Here is a 24,029-nt window from a genome sequence, read left to right as displayed (position 1 = left end):
AAGCAGCGCAGCATCTTAGTCAAGAGGAATTGGATTATGAATAGACTTCAGAAAATGTTTAGTCCGACAGGCATTACTTTAACCTTTATTAGTTCGTAAACATAACATAGTACGCCATCATATAGGAGGATGATGACATTTCAAGCCTACGTGTACAAATGCCATTGGCTCTATGACTTACATGGCCCTTTATCTTCTTCGTTACGTTTCACAAGATATTAATCAGTGATTTTCGTACTATTCTACGCGGTATATGCAGCAGAATCCAAGAATTAAAACGCGGTCTCTTTCTTTATCTTTGCTTGGGTATTGGGTTTCTTACAAAATCACAGTCACATCACTCATATGTCACTTTCTCTGATGTTTCCTCTTTATTGTTGAATTTTCCAGGAATCTTTTTGTAATTCGTTAAAAGGGTTCTCCACATCACCCATTCAACACCCTTTTATTAGTATTTCTTTTTCTCTAATTCAGCTCAAATCAATAGTCCATTCTTTCACTTTCTTTTTCTTTTTGGATTTTTTATTTTAAGTTTGAATTTTGGTGATGGCCGTAATTGCTGGAGATAATTCGATCGCCGGACTTCCGGTGGGCAAACACTTGGGAGTTCCACCATTGAATACTTTACCTGTTGGATATCGTTTTCGGCCCACGGATGAGGAGCTTGTCAATCATTATTTGCGCTTGAAGATCAATGGTTGTCACGACAAAGTTGCTGTCATTCGAGAAGTTGATATCTGCAAATTCGAGCCCTCGGACTTGCCTGGTCAGTTTTCATCAACTTTTTCACCCCTTCTTGTTGTAAATGCTTTTTTCTTTATTTTTTTAGGTTATTTTTTTGTGTGTGCTGTTGTACTACTGGTCAGCAAATTCATGAAGAAATCGAATTTTGGGTGTGTGTGAGGGGGGGGGGGGGGCGGGGGAGTGGGAGGGAGATATTCATTAACTAGTCAGCGAAGTGATTTGAGTTATGTTTCTTATTCAACTCCTTGAAAGTAACAATTCATCTTCTCGAGATAAAAAAGATTGTAGCTTAGTTAGTGTTACTCATGTTGATTAACAGCTTTGAGGCTCTTGATCATCTGTTGACCTACTTTTGATTTTTTAATATGTAAGTATAATTTTTTTTCTTTCTCATAGTTGGAAGAACTGTGCTTAGCTTTGTTTTTGAGTGCTTTTGACCCTTTTCCAGTAGGACGTCTTGAAATGAATAAACAAAGCTAGATAGCGTAAAATAATTGTTTACCCTCTAAAACGGATAACAATTGAATTTATATGTGGTTTTAAGGATATGCGGATTAATTCAATACAAATGATCAATAGCATTAGATTAAGCAAATGAAAGACGTAATAAATAGCCAAACCAGTGATAAGAGTGATCCCGGGCTCGGTTAATGGCTCAATGAAGAACCTGCTTTCAACCCGAGCTTGCGCTTATGAAGAACTCAAGAGCAAAATTAAGAATTTTGAATAACACAGAGAATAAGAATATATTGCCTTGATATGCGTGTTACAATGTCTCATATGAATAATAAGTTTTCCCCTTTATATAGTAGGGGAATTTCACCCCAAGTACAATTCCAAGAAAGGTAAAAATCTCCTGTTTCGCTAATCACTGATTTTATGCCGATACGGGCCGAGATTTACGTCGTGATATCCGGTTGGGCACGGATATCACGGCCCTTTGTTAGTCCTGTGTAGCCGTTTGATAATGTTCTACGAAGTCTCGAGGCTCGAACCGGACTCGGAGGACGTGGTTCCGATGCCTCTGAGGGCAGGCGTCGTGCTCGAACCCCGATACGAGAGGCTCCTCGCCCAGATTCCGATTTCTTACGATCATGTTCCTGCTTCGTTTGTCTTGCCGGGAAACCGAGATGTTCAACTGGCTCGATTTTACCCATATACAATAATCAAGGTTTTCGCTCCACTAAATATCATTTGTAGCAATGTGATTCATTTGGTATACTCTGATGATGTTTATTGTATTACTTTTTAATTTAAAGGGATTCAGGGTGCAGCTTTCCCTGCACCCACACTTTATTTCTGTGTAGTTACAGCTCAGAAACTCGGACAACAAAAAAAACCCTTTCTCTTTGTAGCTTTGAAGTTCATAGGATTAAAAAAGAACATAATTGTATAAATTGTTTCAAATTTTTCGCAGATTTGTCTGTGGTAGAGTCGAAGGACAATGATTGGTTCTTCTTCTGTCCCATAGATAGGAAGTACCAAAATGGGCAGCGATTGAACCGAGCAACAGAACAAGGCTACTGGAAAGCTACTGGTAAAGATAGGAATATAGTTACTAAGAAGGGGGCTAAGATTGGGATGAAGAAGACTTTGGTATACTACATTGGGCGAGCTCCTGAAGGGAAGAGGACTAATTGGGTGATTCATGAATATCGTGCAACTGACAAGTCATTGGATGGTTCACACACTGGACAGGTTGGGCTTCTGAATCTCTGATCTCTCTTTAATTTGAACTTCTTTTTCATGTATCTTGGTTTTTGGATAATTTTATTTTAGCTTGAAAAAGGTTGGTTGTGCCATATGTGAAATTATAGGTTAAGCTAATCTACTTGAAATGTATAGTGGTATATATGACGGTCTTTTGACTCAGAGAAATCACGTCTAAGGTGACATGAAATCAATAGTGTTTACTTTAATGGAATGGAATATGATAGGCTAGTTAAAGTATAGACTTATAGTTAGTCCGCTTATCTTCTGTTGGGAACCACAAAATGTTGGGTGTACCAACTTATTTATAATTTTTACATACCATTCGTACGGACAGCACAGTTCCTACATAAGGCAAAGTTAATTTACAATAAGTTATTTTATAATCCATAATTCTATATGATCCTACTCTTTGACTTGTCAGTAGTGTCAGAAGCATGTCGTAATTGGGTGTTTGGCTCACCCACAATCATCTATCTAGCTATCCCAACTATTTTGTCGTATTAGATGCATCAGATTGATAAATGCATAAGTAGAATCCTTTATTATAACCGCAAAAAGATTTTGCTGAGCATCTAAACCCATTATTGTATATGATTGCACGTTTATTCTGTAAAAGAGCTTTAATAGGTTCGATTGACATTTCTTGCAAGAAAAGTCGCACTTCTAGCTTCTTTTCTGTAAAGAATTGTTTATAATGCCATTGATACACAAACTAGTAACAGAAATCAGACAACTTAAAGTTTAGATGTCCCTGTCAACAACTGCAGATCAGATGCTCCATTGTTAGATTTGATCGTTATTAGCTTATGTTTCTATTCCTGTTTGTGATGTAGCCACGTAACTTGGTTCGTATTGATAACATTTTCCTGGTGCAGGGAGCCTTTGTGCTTTGTCGTCTATTTAAGAAGAATGAGTTGAAGCAAGATGAAAATGTTGAAAGTTCACACTTGGATGAGGTTCAACAGCTTGTTTCTTCTCCTGCTGTTGGAAAATCACCTGATGATGAAATATCAGATGCAGTGGCTCCATCTCCAATCATGGAAAGTGATAGTGATAAAAGAAATCCACCAAAAATCTCTGGAGGCGAAACACATGGCACAAGATTACCTATTGAAAGTCGTGGCGATAGTTGCACTGTTGATGATACTGAAGATCAGATGTTGGACATAACATCAGTACCAGTAAGTAGACTTATTACATTTTTTTTTGTCTTATTTTAAATATTGAGTTTTCCATGCAAGACAATTGATTAAACTAATATTCTACTTTTTTTTTTTGCTTCATATTTTAGTCGGATCCCGAGTTAGAGAAATTATTGGAAATCTTTTGTGACACTTCACCACAGCATCTTGATTGGAAGATCTGCTCCCCGTTGCATGCACAGTTGCAGGTGGAGTTTGGATCTTCGTACTTACATGCTCCTGTGATCAATGAGATGAGCCATGATCAAAAGGATGTCCAGTTTCAGAATGGAACAAATGCCTTTGATATTAATGAGTTTTTCAACTCAGTTCTTGACAGCTCTGATGAGCTTTCCTATGAAGATTCTGGACTGGAATTGAGGACAGTCCAGTTTGCATCAAACAGTATTAACACTATAACAAGGTCACCAGTTAAGGACTTTGGATTGTGTAGTGAGTCGAAGGCACAAGTTATGCAAGAGCCAGTAAGTGGAGCTCTGTAGGTGTCTTTCTTTTTCGTGCAATTGCAAGTTATCTCAAGACATCAGTTACTTGAAAATTTAACTGTTTTCTCGGAAAACTGATCTGCTGATGTTCTTTTATCCCAGGTTGGGACAGATTTTTTTGAACCCGAGGTGCTGCGGGGAAATTCTGCGCAGACTGCACTAACGAGAGAGGTTAATTCTGTTGCAACTACAGTGGAAGTGGCGTTTGCGACACCTAATGTTAGCAATGATCACTCGATGGGGAATCTTGACTTCCTTAACAATGACTACCCTGGAGATGCTGCTTTGTCTGCTGGTTCTGGTGGAATGCAGGTCCCGTTCTTACTAAATGTTGAAGACTCTAGCACTTATAGCACTGTAGGCAGTGATTCTGGTTTTGGAACTGGAATAAAACTAAGGACTCGGCTCAAGCAGAATCAACCTGATGACAAGCAGTTTGGATCTGGAACACAAGGAACTTCTCATAGAAGAATACGTTTCCAAATGAAACTTCAAGCTGGAAGTGTTCAGTGTCGTACGCCTATTGATTCTGATAAGGGTGGAGCAAATTACAAAGGACTGTTAACTGTGTCTGAGGTAAGTCTCCCCAATCCCTCACCCAAAAAAAAAAACAAGCAAAAAGGTGACAACATTGAAATATATTATAATTGGCATGTGCAGAGTGATAAATTCTCCATTGAAGACAGTTCTACTGCTGGAGCTGCTATCTCCAGTGATAAGACACAAGATACCATGTGCAAAGAATTTAAAGGGTATGGTCGAGTGGCTGAAGACTTGAGTGCAAATGCGAAAGATACAGATGATTTTCCAGTTGATGAAGCTTCAAAGACGGCAGCATTGAGTTCATTTTCATCAAGTTTCTACATATCCAAGGCACTCGTAGCTGTAAGTGTAATCATAGTCTTCTTAGGAATTCTGGGGATATGCTTTAAGCTGAGATAGTCTGCTTCCCCAAACGTAATTTTGTAAATAAGTTGTTGATGGATGATAAGAGGTGCTCGCAGTAGCATGAACCCGCTTACCTGTTTTATAGCTGAGGAGCTCGAGCTGAGACAGATTGTAAGTTAATAGTAGTATAGTTTACAACTGGCTTCGTTTTGTACATAAGTTTCTGAAATAGTACCATATCGTGTATGGATTTCAGTTAATTTAGATCTTATCCAAAGATTTGTATAATATGATCATTATTTAGAGTCAAATAACTTTTTCCCCTTATTATAAATGTTTTAGCATGATACTAAATATTTTAATTATAAAAACTATGACTTAATCTACTTTTTATGTAGTTTCTGGAAAGAATTACAAGAAAATACATATGACTTCACACCATAACAAAAAATAGCTCATGTTTTTAAGTTTTACCCTACCTAGCCCATATCGTACATATTTTGAAAGCATTAGTAAATTCAAAATCTATGTTCTTACCACCATTGCTTCTAAAAGCTATGGAGTTAAATCTGTGTTCTCACAACTATTGTTTTTACTCTCTCTTCTTCTCACATCTTCTACATATGCTTCAAGAGGCCATGTGTTTTCTGCTTCTCCCCCTGTTTGCAATGTCAGAAAATTGAAGAGTAGAAGTCCACCATTGAAGGTCATTTAAAGCTTTGCTTTCGAAAATAAGATTTTTTTGAGTTTGTTAGTTGTTTGGATTGGGTGTTGTTCCAATTGATTGAAAATATCAAAAGGAGTTCAAAATTTAAATTTGAAGTGATTTGGAGTAGATTTGAACAAGATTTGAGTTAAATTTCAGAAAAGATGCAAGGTAGAAGACGAAGTCAATTTTTTGTATAATTATGTATAATCTTGTATAATAGTGTATATGAGTGTATAAACACATCTTATACACTATTATACATTTTTATACACCTTTATACAAGCATCTGTAGACGAACTTCTTCCACGATTTTCAGTTACAATTCTTGTTCAAAACCAGTCCAAATCTCCATTAAATGACTTCAAATTTTATATACAACATCCTTATACTATTTCTAACAAATCTAAATAACACCCACTCTAAATCTCACAAAATCAAATTCGAAATTTAAACCCACATATTTAAGCTTGTTAAAAATTTAATTTTCACCACCCAAATGTATTTGGTTTGTTGAACTAATATTTGAGTCACAACCACTGATTCAAAAATTAACTTAAAAGCTTGAGCAATCTTTTTTTAAAATTAAATAGTAATTTTGAGAATCTTTTGGAGTTGAATATTGAGTATTAGACTATTATTTTTGGGCTAGTTGGTTGTAAATTAAAATAGAGAATTTTTCATAAAGCACCATCTTTTAGGTCTAATTAGCCATCTATAGATATCTTTTGCTATATTACGTGTTATAGATACCTTTTATGTTTTTATACAATGTATTTCATGTATTTAAGCTATTGTATTCATTAATACAACAAAAAAATAGGCGTAAAAACTGGAATTCCAGCTAAGTTTGACATGTATTTAGCTGTATTCAAGCGGCATTAACGTTAAATACAGTAACGTATCTGCACAAAATCTGGAGGTTAAACTGGTTAAAAACGGAAGGAAATCAAATCACATGATATTCTCCTAATTTAACTCAACGAACTAAAATGATCCCTCATTAATCTGTATTTGAAAGATACATAATAAAGATTATAGCTGAATAAAGAGAAATACATATGAATAATATAGTTGAGTAGAACTGTATACAGTTGAATACAATAAAATACAACTTAATTCATCTGAATAAAACACTTGAATACAACAAAATACAATTGAATACAGCTGAATAAAACTCTTGAATGCAACAAAATATAACTAACTTCTACTGAATAAAATAGTTGAATATAACTAACTACAACTGAATACAACTGAATACAGTTGTATAAAACATTTGAATACAACTAACTACTACTGAATAAAATAGTTAAATACAACTGATTAAAACTGAATACAAGAGAATACGCATAACTTTTTAATACATCTAAAATATATAAATGAATGATACTGAATACATGTGAATACAGCTGAAATATACATTCGAATACAACTGAATACAAATAGGCGATTTGGGCGATCTAGAGAGAGAAACAACCTTATGGCTTTGCCGGCCGGCGGCCAGCCATTAATTCCGGCTGGTCAGCCCCCTAACACATCTGCCCAACCTCCTACAACAACTACAAACAATCCCAGCCCTCAAATCCCACAAACGAAGCCATGAATTACGCAAAAGCTGTGAACCCTACTTCGACGACCACTGCCAAGCAGAATCGAGCCGCTACAGTTGAATCAATTGCTCTTTGTCTATCAAAATCAACGAATTAAACTTACCCTAAGCGATTGTAATGGAGTGATAATGGAGGAGAACTAGAGAATTTGGGTGGGAGAAGAGGTATGAATCGTGGGTTGAGGGAGAAAGAGTAAAGTGTATGCAAAAAGAGAGAGAGAACGTGGTTAGTCAATTTTACTGTGATTATGTGAGAGAAAAGACTAAAAAGGAGAGAGAAAAATATTATTTAGCATATATGGTGCCTTAAATGTAGGATGTAACTATAATTAGATATTTGGCTATAAAGTATAAAAGGTATCTATAGGATATAATATTTTAAAATGGTATTTATTTAAAATAAATAGGGTACTAAAATTTTCTATAGGGTGTAAAAATTCCATTAAAATATAGGTTATAAAATTAATAGTAGGGAGCCCAGTTATTTTTATGTGAAATTTTCCCTAGTTTCTGTTACATAAAGAGTTTTAACTTATATAAAAATATTGTTTTAAAAAAGTTAAAAGTAAGAAAATTAGATAAGTTTTACCTGTCGCCCTAATGCTCCTATCTTCACTTGAGTAATTCTTATGGTAATCTTTGAGTAATCCTCAACAGCATTTAACAAGTTTGGTGGGACCGGAAACAACGTTAAAAATAGTATGGCCTAGCTAGTTTTTAGACTGGTCGTTTAAAAATAGTCACTATTTTGTTGAAACAAGGACCAGTCCAGCATAATATACTGGAGATCGGTGCACCTGTGTATGAACTTCCAGCATATTATGCTGGAACTCCAATATGCGGAAAGTTCCAACATAATATACTGGAGATTGGAGCACCAGTGTATGAACTTCCAGCATATTACGCTGGACCGGTATATTTTACTGGAACTCCAGTATATTATATTGTAGTTCAAGTATACTTATGCTGGAATATTTTTCGGATTTTGAACAGTGTTTTCGTTCAGATTTATATTTACATAAAAAGTAACTAAATTTTAATTATTTTTGAAACTGTAACTATTTTTGAATGATCACTCGTAAATCTAGCTATTTTTGAATTTCTCCAAATTGTAACAAAAATCATTTACCGAGTGGGCTAGGGGTCGAATTTAAAAACATTCCAAAGCTGATTTTTTTCTAATAACCGTGTTGCTCATTGATTGGAATTTGGAGTTGACTATATACAGTTTCTTCTATTCAAATTAGAAGTGAGCAAAAAAGATCATTTCATTTTATCATTGAAAACAGCGACAAAATGAAAGAAAATCACATAAGTACCCCCCGAGTCAGTCAAAGTGTCAAACACCCAATAGTTGAAGAAAATGCTCTCTTATACCCCCAGAAATAATCTTCAGAGATTGCTACTCCAGTTGTAAATATCCCCTTTACTGTTTGATCGCGAATGGAATTTTACCAAAAACTGGCAACATGTTCTCATTTGTCGCTTTTGTGCTTCATCCTCTTACATTCCATTCAAGTTCAAGGTAGCTACTTTGATCAAGAATATGGTAAGCAGGTACTGAGCTCAGCAATACAAGATAAAGATTGGTTAGTATCCATAAGAAGGATAATTCATGAATACCCAGAACTCAGATTCCAAGAATATAACACCAGTGCTCTCATTCGTACTGAACTTGATAAACTTGGCATTTATTATGAATACCCTTTTGCCAAAACTGGTCTTGTTGCTCTAATTGGCAGCAGTTCTCCTCCTGTTGTTGCTTTACGAGCTGATATGGATGCCCTTCCTCTCCAGGTTCATACACAATTTTTTTACTATCAATCAATTATACCTCAATCGTCAATTAGTTGGGCAGTTATATGCAGTTCGGAGCTAGGTTGTTCCCTAAGGGGAATCAACATATAAAGAAGTAAAGACGAAAAAGCCACGGAGATTCAATATATAGTGTATATACAAAAAAAAAATAAAAAAATTGACCTATTTACCCTGTGTAATTTTCGACCCAAAGGGTATCAGTTAACTCCCCTTGGATAAGGTTGCTCTGCCCCTAGTTATATGAATCTTCTTGTATCTAATTGAGAGGATTCAATATAGTTAAATTATTTATGCACCGGTCGTCAACCTAGCACAATCCTCCAACTTTATTTGAATCTGCAACTGGCTATGCTTTGTGAAGCTTAAATAGGTGTAGTTAGAAAGAAATATTCTTAATAGTGTGCATATTTAGTTATGGAATGTCTCTAACATTATTCTCGAGTGAATATAACCATAGGAGCTTGTTGAATGGGAGCATAAGAGCAAAGTTACTGGCAAAATGCATGGATGTGGACATGATGCCCACACGGCGATGCTTCTTGGCGCTGCTAAGCTGCTGAATGAGCGAAAGGACAAACTTAATGTAAGTTTGTTAACCTTACCCACTTCACTAATGCTGATTCATTTGGAATGTAATTTGTGCTTGTGTGATTCTTTAACAAAAGATTTTTTGCACAATGTTGACCAATGACCAGATTGTCTTGTTCTCAGAAGTAATAATATTAGGTTTGCGCTATAGTGATTATGCTGATCATTTTATCCGTTGTGCTTTGACTTCTTATCTAGGTTTGCATGTACACTAGGCCTTTGGAGCTTATTCTAAAAGGGGGTATTTCTTAAACATAGAGGACTGTAAGAAGATAGATGAAAACATTCTTTAATAGAGGGGGGTATTAAGTGTACTTTGTCGAGATAATGAAAGAACAGACTCAAAAGGAATAGACCAAAAAGGATATCTTTTTGCTTTGTTATCAGATTTAGTTCACTTATTCACATGTCTCCCTCGGAACAGTCCAAATTTCATAGCAGTGTCGCAAAAAAGGAATAGTTGTGCTGTTTGTTATCGATGATGCTTCTTAACTTGGATATGACCATGTTATTCTTTGATTCTTTAAATCTGAAACTTGGATCGTCCTTCTGTGGGTGACTAGCAGTGCCTGTGGTTAATCATTTTTGCCTTTTCCTTAGATGAACATATAAAGTGATTTTGCCCATTGAACATAGTTGTGACCATTCATGATTCATCAATTGTCTCGATGTGGAGAACCTAGCCCTCTGATCCTCCATGGCTTGCGAGTTCACATCCAGATGAAGCAACCAGAGAAACTAATTCAGGCATGACGAGAAATTTTCCGGTCAAGAGAGAGGATCGATCAGAACCTGTTGAAGGAAATGGTAGATGACGGAGCATTGGCCCAAATCAATTTCTCTCTGGAACCACGAAAAAGAAGCTGAGAAGACCGATAACTTCTATCTACATTACAATAACAATACATGGCTGCATGTATAGGAAACGAGGAAACCATGAATGTTTTTTTGAATTCTTTTTTGCTTGACCAATAAAAAGGAATTCAAGACTGAACCACACTTTCTAATTACTTGTTAGTCTGTAATTGTCTGACTGATACTATTAGATATTTCTTTTCAACTTTATAAGAATACATTTGTCACATGACACTCGTAAAGCACTGTTCGAATTGACTTAATCTGTTTTTGCCCTTTGTGTGGCATCATTCATTATCTATCCATTCTTGGGGTAGTCTACAATAGAAAGTTGATTTGTTGCTTGTCTCTATTTTTATTTTTTGAACCCGAAAAGGGAACGGTAAGACTTGTTTTCCAACCTGCGGAGGAGGGAGGAGCTGGTGCATATCATATGATCAACGAAGGGGCTCTAGGTGATGCAGAAGCTATATTTGGAATGCATGTTGATTTTAAAAGACCTACAGGGAGCATCGGTACTAGTCCTGGGCCGATTTTAGCTGCTGTTTCCTTCTTTGAGGCAAAAATAGAAGGAAAAGGTGGGCATGCTGCAGAACCCCATGCTACTGTGGATCCAATACTTGCTGCATCATTTGCAGTTGTGGCATTGCAGCAGCTCATCTCAAGAGAAGTAGATCCCCTTCATAGTCAAGTATGTAGCCTAATCTCAATTAGAAGTATAAATCTTTGGTTTACACACACACAGAGACACACAGACACATAATTATGTAGGTACATATATTCCCTTCAGGAACATTTCTTGTTTTAGAAAGCAGTATAGCATTTGAGACCTGAAGCCTCATTGACAGTTAAGCTGACTGAGATTGAAATTCTCATTTCTGCCTGAAGGTTCTTTCTGTTACTTATGTCAGAGGTGGATCAGCATCAAACGTAATTCCGCCTTATGTTGAATTTGGGGGAACTCTGAGGAGTCTTACAACTGAAGGCTTGCTTCAACTTCAAAAGAGGGTGAAAGAGGTAGGTTGCTTACATGAACCTTTGACTGTTGTTGACTATCAACATCTGCACACTAGATTGTCTGCCAGATGTCTTCAACATGTAGTTTTCTGTTAAAAAATTTAGTGATTTTTTTGAGTGATGTTTAATAGCCTTAAACTGAGCCTTCTTAGGTACTGAGAGCTACGTAATCAAATTAATAAGATTAAGGGTGAATAATTCTCGAACACGTGTTCACATGAATATAGAAGTCTCAGCTGAATGAATGATATAACTTGTGGTCTGCTTGCAATTTTCCCATGAAAATGCCATGTAACTCTAGCATTCATAACTGATCATCTTTCCCTGCTTTGCTTCTCTTTCTTTGTCAAAATCAATTTTATGCCTGTCCTCAACATAGAAGCTTATCATTTTTATTATTGAATCCTCTATTTCTATTTCGCATTGTTGAATTAGATGCTAATCGTCTTCAATGTCAAGTATTGCGGCAAGATCTTACTAATTAATGTGAACAGAACCTAGATTTCTTGTGGCAATTTTGTGCATTTGTAACACATATTTACATGGAGCCTGCAGGTAATTGAAGGACAGGCTGCTGTGCATAGGTGTAAGGCGTACATTGACATGAAAGAGGAGGATTTCCCAGCATATCCAGCTTGCATAAATGATGAGCGCTTACATCAACATGTAGGGAGGGTTGGCAAACTCCTGCTTGGTTCCGAGAACATCAAGGAAACTGAAAAGGTTATGGCAGGTGAGGACTTTGCCTTCTATCAAGAATTGATCCCTGGAGTTATGTTTCAAATTGGAATCAGAAATGAAAAACTGGGCTCTACCCACGCTCCACACTCCCCTCACTTCTTTCTCGATGAGGATGTCCTGCCAATTGGAGCAGCGTTGCACACAGCCATAGCAGAGATGTATCTGAATGATTACCAACATCCCATTGCGGTTTAGATAATTTACATTGTTGTTAGTTAAATGTTCCAATCACTACTCATACATTCTGTGCATTGTATATGTTATAACGATTAACAATTAAATTGAAAGTGATGACTGTCTGTTCAGGTAGTTCATTTGCCATGGTAACTCTAGCGCTCTTTAAAGTTTCTCTTCCAATAACCCAATAACCTTTGAATTTTGGTATTCCTTTCCCTTTATTTTGGTATTATCTGTATCCAAGTATTCTGGCTATTGCACTGGTTTAATGAAATAATATTGTTTAGATCCAAAAAAAAAAAAAAAAAAAAATGTAGCATTCAGTGGATTGGATAAGAGCGGAAGTATTCAGCCGGATGATGCAAGCGCTAGAAACATTTGCAAATATCATAATGGCTTTGAGTACTGAAATTTCTGGGTTCAAAACAAATTAAAGGAAATTAAATTTCGATTAAGGTTTTGCCCCTTAGTATTGGTTAATCAAAGGAGCGCCAAACCAAACTATACAAATCTGCTAATGTGTGCTATCTTTTTAGGTCCAAAGCAATCTCGATATTCCCTTTGGTTTGTCGTATAATAACTCAAAACTAACATCACTTTCTTTCTTAGTCTGTGTGAGTTAAGTTGTAATTAATGCTTCTGGTAGCGTTTTTGGCCAAGCTATCAGCTTATTTTGAGAAGTGTTTTTCTTAAAAGTACTTTTGGTGAGAAGCAGTTTATGTTTGGATAATTAATTTGAAAAACACTTCTGAGCATCAATTAGTGTTTGACCAAACTTTTAAAAACTGCTTCTAAGTGTATTTTTCTCAAAAGTGCTTTTCAAAAAGTGCTTTTGGAGAGAAACTACTTTTTTATGCTTCTCCAAAACTACTTGTGCTTCTCCTCAAAAGCACTTTTTTTCCTTTCAAAAGCTTGGCCGAACACTTCAACATTGATTGTCGAACACTTCCATTTTTGGCCAATAGTATCCTGCTTTAATTAGTGTTTTTACCAACGATCTTCCCCCAGCATGATTGCCGCGATGCCCTCATTTACTTCTCTCATTACGTATTCTGTTTGTGAAGGTCCAAGGCATCGTGCTAAAGGTCCACCAAATATTTTGCGATACAAAGTCCCTCGTATCAAGTAATTTTGAGCAGCCTTCAACCGTAGTAATTGGGATTTCTTTTTATCCACGAGCAAAATTCCATACTACAAAATTTTACAAAATCGTTTCTCTAATCCCATATTAAATTATTGAAATTTACCTCATTCTTGGTTTCATCGAGGGCCGAATGAAATAAGTGTACCACAACAGCATTTTTTGCATAGTGATGGATGCGAGATTTGCCAATGCGCCTGCTTCTGCATTTTTCCTCCTCGGGTATTTGTATAGCTTTCCATATCTGGAACTACCTCAACAATTCTCGTACCTTTTCAAGGTACTGTTGCATTCGTGTTTCTCTTGCCACGTAAGTTCTTGCATTTGATTGACTACTAACTGTGAGTCACTTTTGATTACGGTTTATTCAATACCAAACTCTCTGGGGAGCTCCAAACCTACAATCACAACTTCATACTCTTCCTCGTTGTTAGTAATTGGGTAACATTTTATTGTTTGCCTTATGATTTTACCTGAGGGCAGAATTAAAACAATTCCCAAACCTGCTCTTTTAACGTTTGAAGAACCGTCAGTAAACAAGGTCCAAGTCCCTGGATTATCTCCGATAAATATTCGTTGTCTTTTACTGCTTCAGGAATTAGGCTTGAGCTAAAATCTGCTAAGAAATATGCTAACACCTGAAACTTTATAGCAGTTAAGGCTGGTATATGATATTATATTCGCTAAGCTTTATAGCCCATTTAGCTAACCTTCCTGATAATTCTTATTTATGTAATATATTCCTTAGTGGAAAAACAGTTACAACAGAAATATGATGACATTGAAAGTAAGGTCGTAACTTCCTTGATGCCATAATTAAAGCTAAAGCAAGTTTTTCTAAGTGAGGGTATCGTGTCTTAACATCTAATAAAGACTTACTAACATAATAGATCGAAGATTGTTTACCTTTGTCTTCATGTATAGGTACCACGCTTACCGCCACTTCTGAGACAACAAGGTAGATGAGCAATCTTTCCTCATCCTTTAGCTTTGCTAACAGGGGCAGTTTTGACAAGTACGACTTTAAATCTTTCAGAGCTTGTTGACATTCGTCAGTCCATTCAAACTGATTTTGCTTTTTCAATACTGAAAAGAACTTAACGCATTTTTCTGGTGATTTGGATATAAACCTTCCTAGAGCCGCTACCCTACCTGTTAATCTCTATACTTCTTTCTTTCTCATGAGTACATCAGGTATTTTTTCAATAGATTTGATCTGCGTGGGATTTAATTGAATACCCCCAAAAAGTTACCTGAAGCCACGCCAATAGCGTATTTTTCCGGGTTCAACTTCATGTTGTACTTGCGAAGAATTTCGAAGGTTTCAGCCAAATGTTGAAAATGGTCCCCTTCTTGTGTTGACTTGACCAGCATATTATCTATGTACACCTCCATAGTTTTTTCCAATTGTTCTTGAAATATTTTGGTCACCAATCTTTGATACGTTGCCAGCATTTTTCAAGCTAAATGGCATGACTTTATAGAAATAAGTCTCACTATCAATGATAAATGGGGTCTTTTCCTCATCTAGAGGGTCCATTTTTATCTGATTATAACCAGAATAAGCATCTAAAAAACTTAAAAGCTCATGACCTGCGGTAGAATCAATTAACTGGTCTATGTGCAGTAAAGGAAATGAATATTTAGGACAAACCTTATTTAAATCAGTATAATCTACATAGACTCGTCACTTTCCATTCTTTTTTTGGAACCACAACAGTATTATCTAGAAAGTTAGGGTACTTTACCTCTCATATTGAATGAATTTTCAAAAGTTTTTGTACCTCATCCTGGATTACTTGATTTTTAAATGCTCTTTGCTTCCTTTTCTTCTGTTTAACAGGTGGATGTAATGGATCCTCATTCATCTTATGGGTTATCACCTTCAACAATATACCTGTCATATCTGAATGTGACCAAGCAAAGCAGTCTGCGTTAGCACGTAAAAATTGAATTAACTTACCTTTCATTTTCGGGCTCAAGTTTGCTTCGATGTAAACTTTTCTGTCAGGTCAGTGGACAAATAATATTACATCTTTGAGCTCCTCCATGGTTATTTTGATATTCTCGTTTTCGTCTGGTTCTTGAATCATATCAGGCCTTGAATCCGTATCAGTTTGACCTTGTAAACGCTTAGTTGAGGTGTGAATAGAATTATCTCCAACTGAATTTTTTAATTTCTATTTTGCATATGCATCATTGGATGTTATATTTACAATTACCACTGAATTAATATTTTGTTACGCTTGTTAATCTCTCGGGATTTGTCGGATCCCCCGCTGTGATGGGAATTTGATGACTTGATGCAACGTGGACGGAACATCATCCATATCATGAATCCATAGCCTACCCAAGATTATATTATAGGCCATTTCCGCGTCTATTACCTGGAGCTTTGTGCATTTGCTGACACCTTTTGCAAATGTAGCTAATACAACTTCCCCTTTCGTAACGACGCTCGAATTATCGAACCCAGATAATGATCATGCTTTTGGCATGATTCTATCATTCGCTTGCATTTTATTTACCACTCTCAATAAAGTTTCATTGAGCTACCTGGGTCAATCAAAACTCGTTTAACATTAGCATCATGTATAAGTAAAAATATTACCAGTGCATTATCCTGAGGAATGATCAAGCCATCTGCATCTTTGTCATCAAACACTATGATGTCTCCTTCCAAGACTTGGCAAACTCGTTTCATGTGGGTGACAGTGACCTTTGATGTCTTTTAACCTCCTCGTGGCTTCTGAATTTTTCTCATTCAAATTGCTTGCAAATGCCATAGCCGCCCAATTATCAGGTACTTGTGGTAGAATCATTCTCTCACATTGGAATATATCTACGAACTCTCTGAACAATTCTGTACTTTCCTGTTTAATTTTGAAGATATCTTCCATCCTTTTTCAATCTTTTGAGCCCCCGAATGTGCTTTTATAAACGAATCTATAAGCTCAGCAAAAGAATCAATAGAGTTTTTAGGTAAGAGTGAGTACCATATTAATGCCCCTTTCGTTAGAGTTTTGCCAAACTTCTTGACCAAGACTGATTCAATTTCCTGCTTAGTTAAATTATTGCCTTTTACCCCTGTGGTGAATGAAGTAACGTGATCCCGTGGGTCAAATGTCCCATCATATTTAGGGATATCAGGAATTTTAAAATTTTTGAGAATTGGCAAAGGTGTTGCACTTGGCTTCCAAGGCTGTTGTGAATATTTGTCAATATCCACACCCTTTATTGCAGGAGGCACACCAAGTATTTGCTCTATACGCTCATTTTCCTCCTTCAACTATTTCTGCAAAGTTAATATTAAACTTTGTAAATTGAAATTATTTGGTGTACCTGATCCTTCATCTCGGGATTCGATTGGCATTTCTCCACTTCCAGAATTGGCAAGTCCTAAACGCGAATTTTTAAGGTGGTATTCACAGGTGATGGAGTTTGTGTTACGTTGGGCAATCCACTCACAAAAGCTCGTAGTGCTTCATTCACGTGTTGTGCAATCAACTGCTTCAAAGCATCCTTCTAGACTATTTGTTCACCTCCATGTTGCCCATTAGTACGTGAAGCAGACCTTTCAGGTGAATTTTCTCGTGAATGCTGAGGAGTAGTTGTGGGTGTGTGATGTGGTGGAGTTCCACCTTATTGGTTCAACTGATTATTTTCGTTAGTGGTAGACATGTTTTGTTGCTAAAAAATAAGATTTGAAAAGTGAACAAATTATCAGAGTCTCGGCAGCGTATCCGATTTGTTTAACCCAAAAATAAATTTTATCATCAAAGCTAATAGTAGGAAAAAATTGGATTACTGATAATCAAAATTACTTCACTTTCTTGGTGATTCAAAGAATAGGAAAAATAATGAAAATAATAAGTAAGGAAAGAAAGCTAATTGTTGATTGCTAATCTCTACCAGAATTGCGATTTGAACACTTGATTCGAATAAAGTAAAAGACTGATTGCATATACAGTCAGACCTCTCTAGAACAACATCCCTATATAACAACACTTTACTATAAAAGCCAAGCTTTTCCGGAACTAATATTTATGTTATGTTATAATATATGTTCTCTATAACACCACTTCGCTATAACATCCAAAAATATTCGGAACAAACGAGGTTGTTATAGAGAGGTTTGTCTGTACTAAAAAATATTCAGATTCCTTTGTAAATGAGGAACGAGTCCTTATATAAGGATACATAATTATAACAGTTTTCCTACTTAATTTTGGCTCGATAATAGCATTAATTGCCTTGGTTGTCCGTTACCATATTTAATTGTAACAATTATGATAATAACTGAGTATTTTCTGTAATCAATATCAATGCCGATTTCCCTTCTTTATTTATAATAGATTCATGAATCTTCCCTTTTTATGGTCTTCATTCACCTCGTGCCTATTTCTTCTTTTCCAGCTGTTAAGGCCGGTGCTTCTTCTGATGAAACATCACGAGTGTATCATTTGTGCCTTTTCGTTTTCTTTTATTGACTCAACTGAAAGTGGCACCTGTCACCTCGCTAATGGTCCACGTATCATGCCTTTTTTTCCATCAATACAGTTATAAACATATATTATTTCATTCCTATAAGAGAATATCATCAAAGATAAAATTAAAATATTGAAATTACAAATATACTAAAGATAGGAGAGTTGGTTTTAAAATAAACAAAAAAGTAATGCATACACAACGTGAGATAGAGGTGTATTGGAAAAAAACTGAGTCTGAATATTGAAAATGACGTGTCATGACACGTGGACTGGTCAAAAGGTCAAAACGCAATAAATAGACAAGAGGCACGGGCGACAACAGATAGGGGGAAAATAAAGCAACATAGGTGTGAACCGTTACTAAAGTAGGTACGAGTCTCGTACCTATTCGAGTCGTTTAAAGATCAAAGATCAGAAGAAGTTGAAGATACGAATCTGATGACGTAAAAGAGTTTAAATATAGCATTAAATGTCAAATACGTTAGAGAATCTGAATTAAATAGAAATGATTGTGTAATGTTTCTTTTAAATATCATTTATTGCTCATAATTGCCTCATTAAGACAAAGGCATTATATCTTCTCCTAGAATTAACTATAAAAGGGGAGAGACTCAACATCTGTAAGGACACGAAATACTATTGAGATCTTACTGAAATACAAAACTATTTACTGTTTTACCATCATTCTCAAAAATATTTTATTTTCGTCTCCTGATTATTAGTAACCCGAATTTCTTTCTAGCTTTGACCAAAGACTCAGATTTTTGGTTAAACAAATTGGTTCCGTTACCGGGAATCTAATAATCTTTTCTTTTAAGCTACATCTTGTCCATTGTTATTGTATTGGAAAAAAACTGAGTCTGAATATTGAAAATGACGTGTCATGACACGTGAACTGGTCAAAAGGTCAAAATGCAACAAATAGTTAAGAGGCACGGGCGACAACAGATAGGGGGAAAAGAAAGCAACATAGGTGTGGACCGTTACTAAAGTAGGTACGAGTCTCGTACCTATTCGATTCGTTTAAAGATCAAAGATCAGAAGAAGTTGAAGATACGAATCTGATGACGTAAAAGAGTTTAAATACAGCATTAAATGTCAAATACGTTAGAGAATCTGAATTAAATAGAAATGATTGTGTAACGTTTCTTTTAATTATCATTTATTGGTCATAATTGCCTCATTAAGACAAAGGTATTATATCTTCTCCTAGAATCAACTATAAAAGGGGAGAGACTCAACATCTGTAAGGACACAAAATACTATTGAGATCTTACTGAAATACAAAACTATTTACTGCTTTACCATCATTCTCCAAAATATTTTATTTTTGTCTCCTGATTATCAGTAACCCGGATTTCTTTCTAGCTTTGACCAAAGACTCAGATTTTTGGTTAAACAAATTGGTTTCGTTACCGGGAATCTGATAATCTTTTCTTTTAAGCTACATCTTGTCCATTGTTATCACCATGTCAAACAACAACACCAACAATAACAATGAAAACACTTTGGGAAACCCTGAAAATCAAATCCATCAAAATCAAGGAGATTTACATAACATTGAAGTGGTTCCCTCCCCTCAAAATTCACCACGTCAATCTCGTGAAGGCACTCCTGAATCTCGTGCTGATCAACAAGAACAATCTGAACACTTTGAAGGTGGTACAAATGAAGCTTTACAAAAGCTAATTGATGCACATGTCGGCAAAGCTCTTCAGGCTCTAGTTAGTCGATTGCCTGCTGCACCACCCATACCAACTCCTAATAATAATACATTGGAGAATCCCCGTTCTGGTCTTGTTAATTCTGGAAATGGAGGAATCACCAGTGAACCACAGGAAAGGGAACCAGCTAATTCAAATAATTCCTATTTGCAAAATTTAGTACTAACCTTGCAGAAACAGATTAAGAAACAAAATGAACGTATTGAGCAAATCCCTGGAGTTCCGCCTGTAATAAAAGGAGTAGACATGGACAAATACTCACAACAACCTTGGAAGCCAAGTGCTGCTCCCCTTCCAATTCCGAAAAAGTTCAAAATGCCTGACATCCCGAAATATGATGGTACTACAGACCCACGTGACCACGTGACTGCATTTACAACAGGCGTGAAAGGCAACGACTTGACCAAACAAGAAATTGAATCAGTACTGGTCAAGAAATTTGGAGAAACACTCACCAAGGGTGCATTAACCTGGTATTCTCTTTTATCTGAAAATTCTATAAATTCTTTTGCTGAGCTTGCAGATTCTTTTATTAAAGCACATTCGGGAGCACAAAAGGTTGAGAAAAGAATGGAAGATATTTTCAAAATCAAACAAGAAGGTTCAGAGTTGCTCAGAGACTTTGTTGATAGATTCCAGCGTGAAAGAATGACTCTACCCCGTGTGCCTGACAACTGGGTTGCAATAGATTTTGCAAGTAATTTAAATGAAAAAAGTTCTGAAGCCACGAGAAGACTCAAACAAAACCTTCGAGAATTCCCTGCAACCACGTGGAATGATGTTTACAACAGGTATAGTATGAAGCTGCGAATTGAAGAAGATACCGTACCTAAGTTTCATCATGAAGAAAGGGGTGGTTCCAGAAGATCAGAGACAGAAAAAAGATCAGGTAAAAATAGGTACGATCCATATATGGGACCTGTAGGAAAAGACCCACGGTCAAAACAAGATAGCCAGCAATATGATCAAAAATCGAGGAATAGGGACTCTGGTTCTTCATCGAAATTCAGAAATGATCGGAACAGACAAGAGTCGCGAGATGATGACAGAAGATTAAAGGCACGGTTCGGCGGATATAACTTTAATGTCACTACCTCCGAGCTCGTGGCTGTTTTGAGAAGTATGAGAGATAAGGTGCGGTGGCCAAAAGAAATGCGGTCAAATCCAAATAGACGCAATCCAGATCATTAGTGCGAATTCCACAATGATCACGGGCACAAAACTTCAGAATGTAGATTCTTGCAGAGTGAAGTGGATCATCTATTGAAGCAAGGGTACCTCACTGAGTTATTTAGTGAAAAAGGTAAACAAGCCTATATGAAAAATAGGCAAGAGCCACCAAAGCCTCCTTCACCCAAGAGAACAGTGAATGTGATAAGTGGGGGAGAAGATATTCACGGTATAACCTACGTAGCTTCCAACAAGGTTTCTAAAGTAACAATTACACATGGGAAACGGGTACGGCAGGTTTTAGAAAATGAAAGTATTTCATTCGATGATGCAGATACCGAAGGAGTGATCACCCCACATAATGACGCACAGGTAATATCTTTACTTGTACATGATACTAATGTAAAACGAGTTTTGATTGATCCAGGGAGTTCCGTAAATATTATACTACTAAGGGTATTACGTGAAATGCAAGCTGAAGACAAAATGATACCCAAGGCGCATACCTTGTCAGGCTTCGACAATTCAAGTGTGGTAACAAAAGGAGAGGTAATTCTAACAACTTTTGCTGCAGGTGTTGTTAAAGAAACTAAATTTCAGGTAGTTGATATGGAAATGGCCTACAATATGATCATGGGGAGGCCTTGGATCCATGATATGGATGTTGTTCCGTCAACTCTACATCAAGTTATTAAATTTCCATCACCGTGGGGGATTTGTCAAATTCGAGGGGATCAACAAACAGCGAGGAGTATCAACACTGTAACAGATACAAGCACCGTAAACAAAGAAAAATAGCAATTACAGGAAACAGTTGAAGGTGTCAGCAATCAAACCTCAACTGAGCGAGAGAAAACAGATTTAGACTCGAGACCTGATACAATTCAAGAACCTGAGGAGAATGAAAATATCAAAACAACCATCGAAGAACTCGAGGTTATGATATTATTTGAGCAATGGCCTGAATGAAAAGTTTATGTTGGAGCTAATTTAAACTCAAACATGCGAGGTATGCTAATTGAATTTCTAAAATCTAACGTGGACTATTTTGCTTGGTCCCATGCTGACATGACAGGGATACCACCGGATGTGATGACTCATAAATTAAACGAAGACCCATCCTATACACCAATAAAGCAAAAGAAAAGAAAGCAGGGGGCTTTCAAAAACCAGGTGATTCAAGATGAGGTCCAAAAGCTATTAAAAATTGGGTCAATCCGCGAGGTAAAGTACCCTAATTGGTTAGCCAACACAGTTGTTGTACCTAAGAAAAATGGTAAGTGGCGAGTCTGTGTAGATTATACAGATCTTAATAAAGCTTGTCCAAAAGATTCTTTTCCTTTACCACATATAGATCAATTAATTGATGCAACTGCAGGACATGAACTTTTAAGTTTTTTAGATGCATATTCAGGGTACAACCAAATTAAAATGGACCCTAGTGATGAAGAAAAAACTTCTTTCATCACAGACAGGGGGACTTACTGTTATAAAGTAATGCCCTTTGGTCTCAAAAATGCTGGGGCAACCTATCAAAGGTTGGTCACCAAAATGTTCCAAGAACATTTAGGAAAGACAATGGAGGTATATATAGATGATATGCTCGTCAAAACCCAGCAGTCTCATGATCATATTTCTCATCTATCTGTTACATTTGAAATTTTGCGAAAATTTAATATGAAACTCAACCCAGAAAATGTGCATTTGGAGTTGCGTCAGGTAAGTTTTTGGGTTTTCTTGTTTCTAACCGTGGTATTGAGGTAAATCCTTCTCAGATCAAAGCAATAGAAGAAATCCCTGATATCCTTACTAATAAAAAGGAAGTTCAAAGATTAACGGGAAGAATTGCAGCTTTGGGGAGATTTATTTCCAAATCCTCAGAAAAGTGTTTTAAGTTTTTCTCTGCACTCAAAAAGCAAGATCATTTTGAATGGAATGAAGATTGTCAACAAGCCCTTAGAAATTTGAAAGCTTATTTGTCAAAACCACCGTTATTGGCAAAACCAAAGGTGGGAGAAAAGCTTCTCATCAATCTGGATGTATCTAAAGTTGCGGTAAGTGCTGTTTTAGTCCGTGAAGACCAAGGTAAACAATCTACTATTTATTATGTAGCTAAGTCCTTATTAGATGCCGAGACACGATACCCATATCTAGAAAAGTTAGCATTAGCTTTGATCATGGCATCTAGAAAATTAAGACCTTATTTTCAATGTCATCTCATTATTGTAGTTATTGCTTTTCCGCTTCGAAATATTTTACATAAACACGAACTGTCAGGAAGATTAGCAAAATGGGCTATAGAACTAAGTGAATTCGAAATCATTTATCAACCCAGGACCGCTATAAAATCTCAAGTACTAGCAGATTTCGTAGCTGATTTTAGTCAGGGGTTGCATTTAGAAGTAGAAAAAGAATTACAAGTTTTTAATGGTGCAAACCCGGGGACTTGAGTTTTATTCACTGATGGATCATCTAATATAAAATGAGCAGGTCTGGGTATAGTTCTCATACCACCTACGGGTGAAATTATTAGGCAAGCTATAAAATGTCATTCTATAACTAACAATGAAGCAGAGTACGAAGCTGTAATTGGAGGTTTGGAATTGGCAAGAGAACTCGACATAACACAAATTATAATCAAGAGTGATTTTCAGCTCATGGTCAATCAAATGCTGGGGACTTATACAGCCAGGGAAACTCGAATGCAAGAATATCTCGAAAAGGTACGGGAACTAATTAAGCAATTCCAAACTTGGAAGGTAATGCAGATCCCAAGAGATGAGAATGTGGAGGCAGATGCTTTAGCTAATCTCGCATCTGCAGCTGACGTAGCAAACGACGCAAATGCTTCAGTCATACATTTATTTCATTCCGTTCTCGAACCTGATAAGAATGAGGTAAATTTTAATCATCTAACATGGGATTGGAGAAACGGAATTATTGTTTTTTACAGCACGGAAC

General features: G+C 36.4%; 2 protein-coding genes across 2 annotated transcripts; both read left to right on the top strand.

The window, feature by feature from the left end:
- Window positions 1-262: 262 nt before the first annotated feature.
- LOC104213101 (NAC domain-containing protein 91-like) lies at window positions 263-5,320 on the top strand. Its single transcript, XM_009762518.2, has 6 exons — window positions 263-766; window positions 2,162-2,442; window positions 3,333-3,638; window positions 3,749-4,123; window positions 4,247-4,720; window positions 4,805-5,320. Exons 1-6 carry the CDS (start codon window positions 547-549, stop codon window positions 5,084-5,086), a joined length of 1,938 nt encoding a protein of 645 aa, XP_009760820.1. The 5' UTR covers window positions 263-546; the 3' UTR covers window positions 5,087-5,320.
- Window positions 5,321-8,612: 3,292 nt separating this feature from the next.
- LOC104213102 (IAA-amino acid hydrolase ILR1-like 5) lies at window positions 8,613-12,675 on the top strand. Its single transcript, XM_009762521.2, has 5 exons — window positions 8,613-9,144; window positions 9,623-9,748; window positions 10,985-11,299; window positions 11,497-11,625; window positions 12,181-12,675. Exons 1-5 carry the CDS (start codon window positions 8,791-8,793, stop codon window positions 12,559-12,561), a joined length of 1,305 nt encoding a protein of 434 aa, XP_009760823.1. The 5' UTR covers window positions 8,613-8,790; the 3' UTR covers window positions 12,562-12,675.
- Window positions 12,676-24,029: the final 11,354 nt, after the last annotated feature.

This window comes from Nicotiana sylvestris, chromosome 6, assembly GCF_000393655.2.
Source record: "Nicotiana sylvestris chromosome 6, ASM39365v2, whole genome shotgun sequence".
In the NCBI taxonomy this organism is placed as follows: domain Eukaryota; kingdom Viridiplantae; phylum Streptophyta; class Magnoliopsida; order Solanales; family Solanaceae; genus Nicotiana; species Nicotiana sylvestris.
Note: the sequence above shows the minus strand (reverse complement) of the source record. Positions and strands in the feature narration are given on the sequence as shown.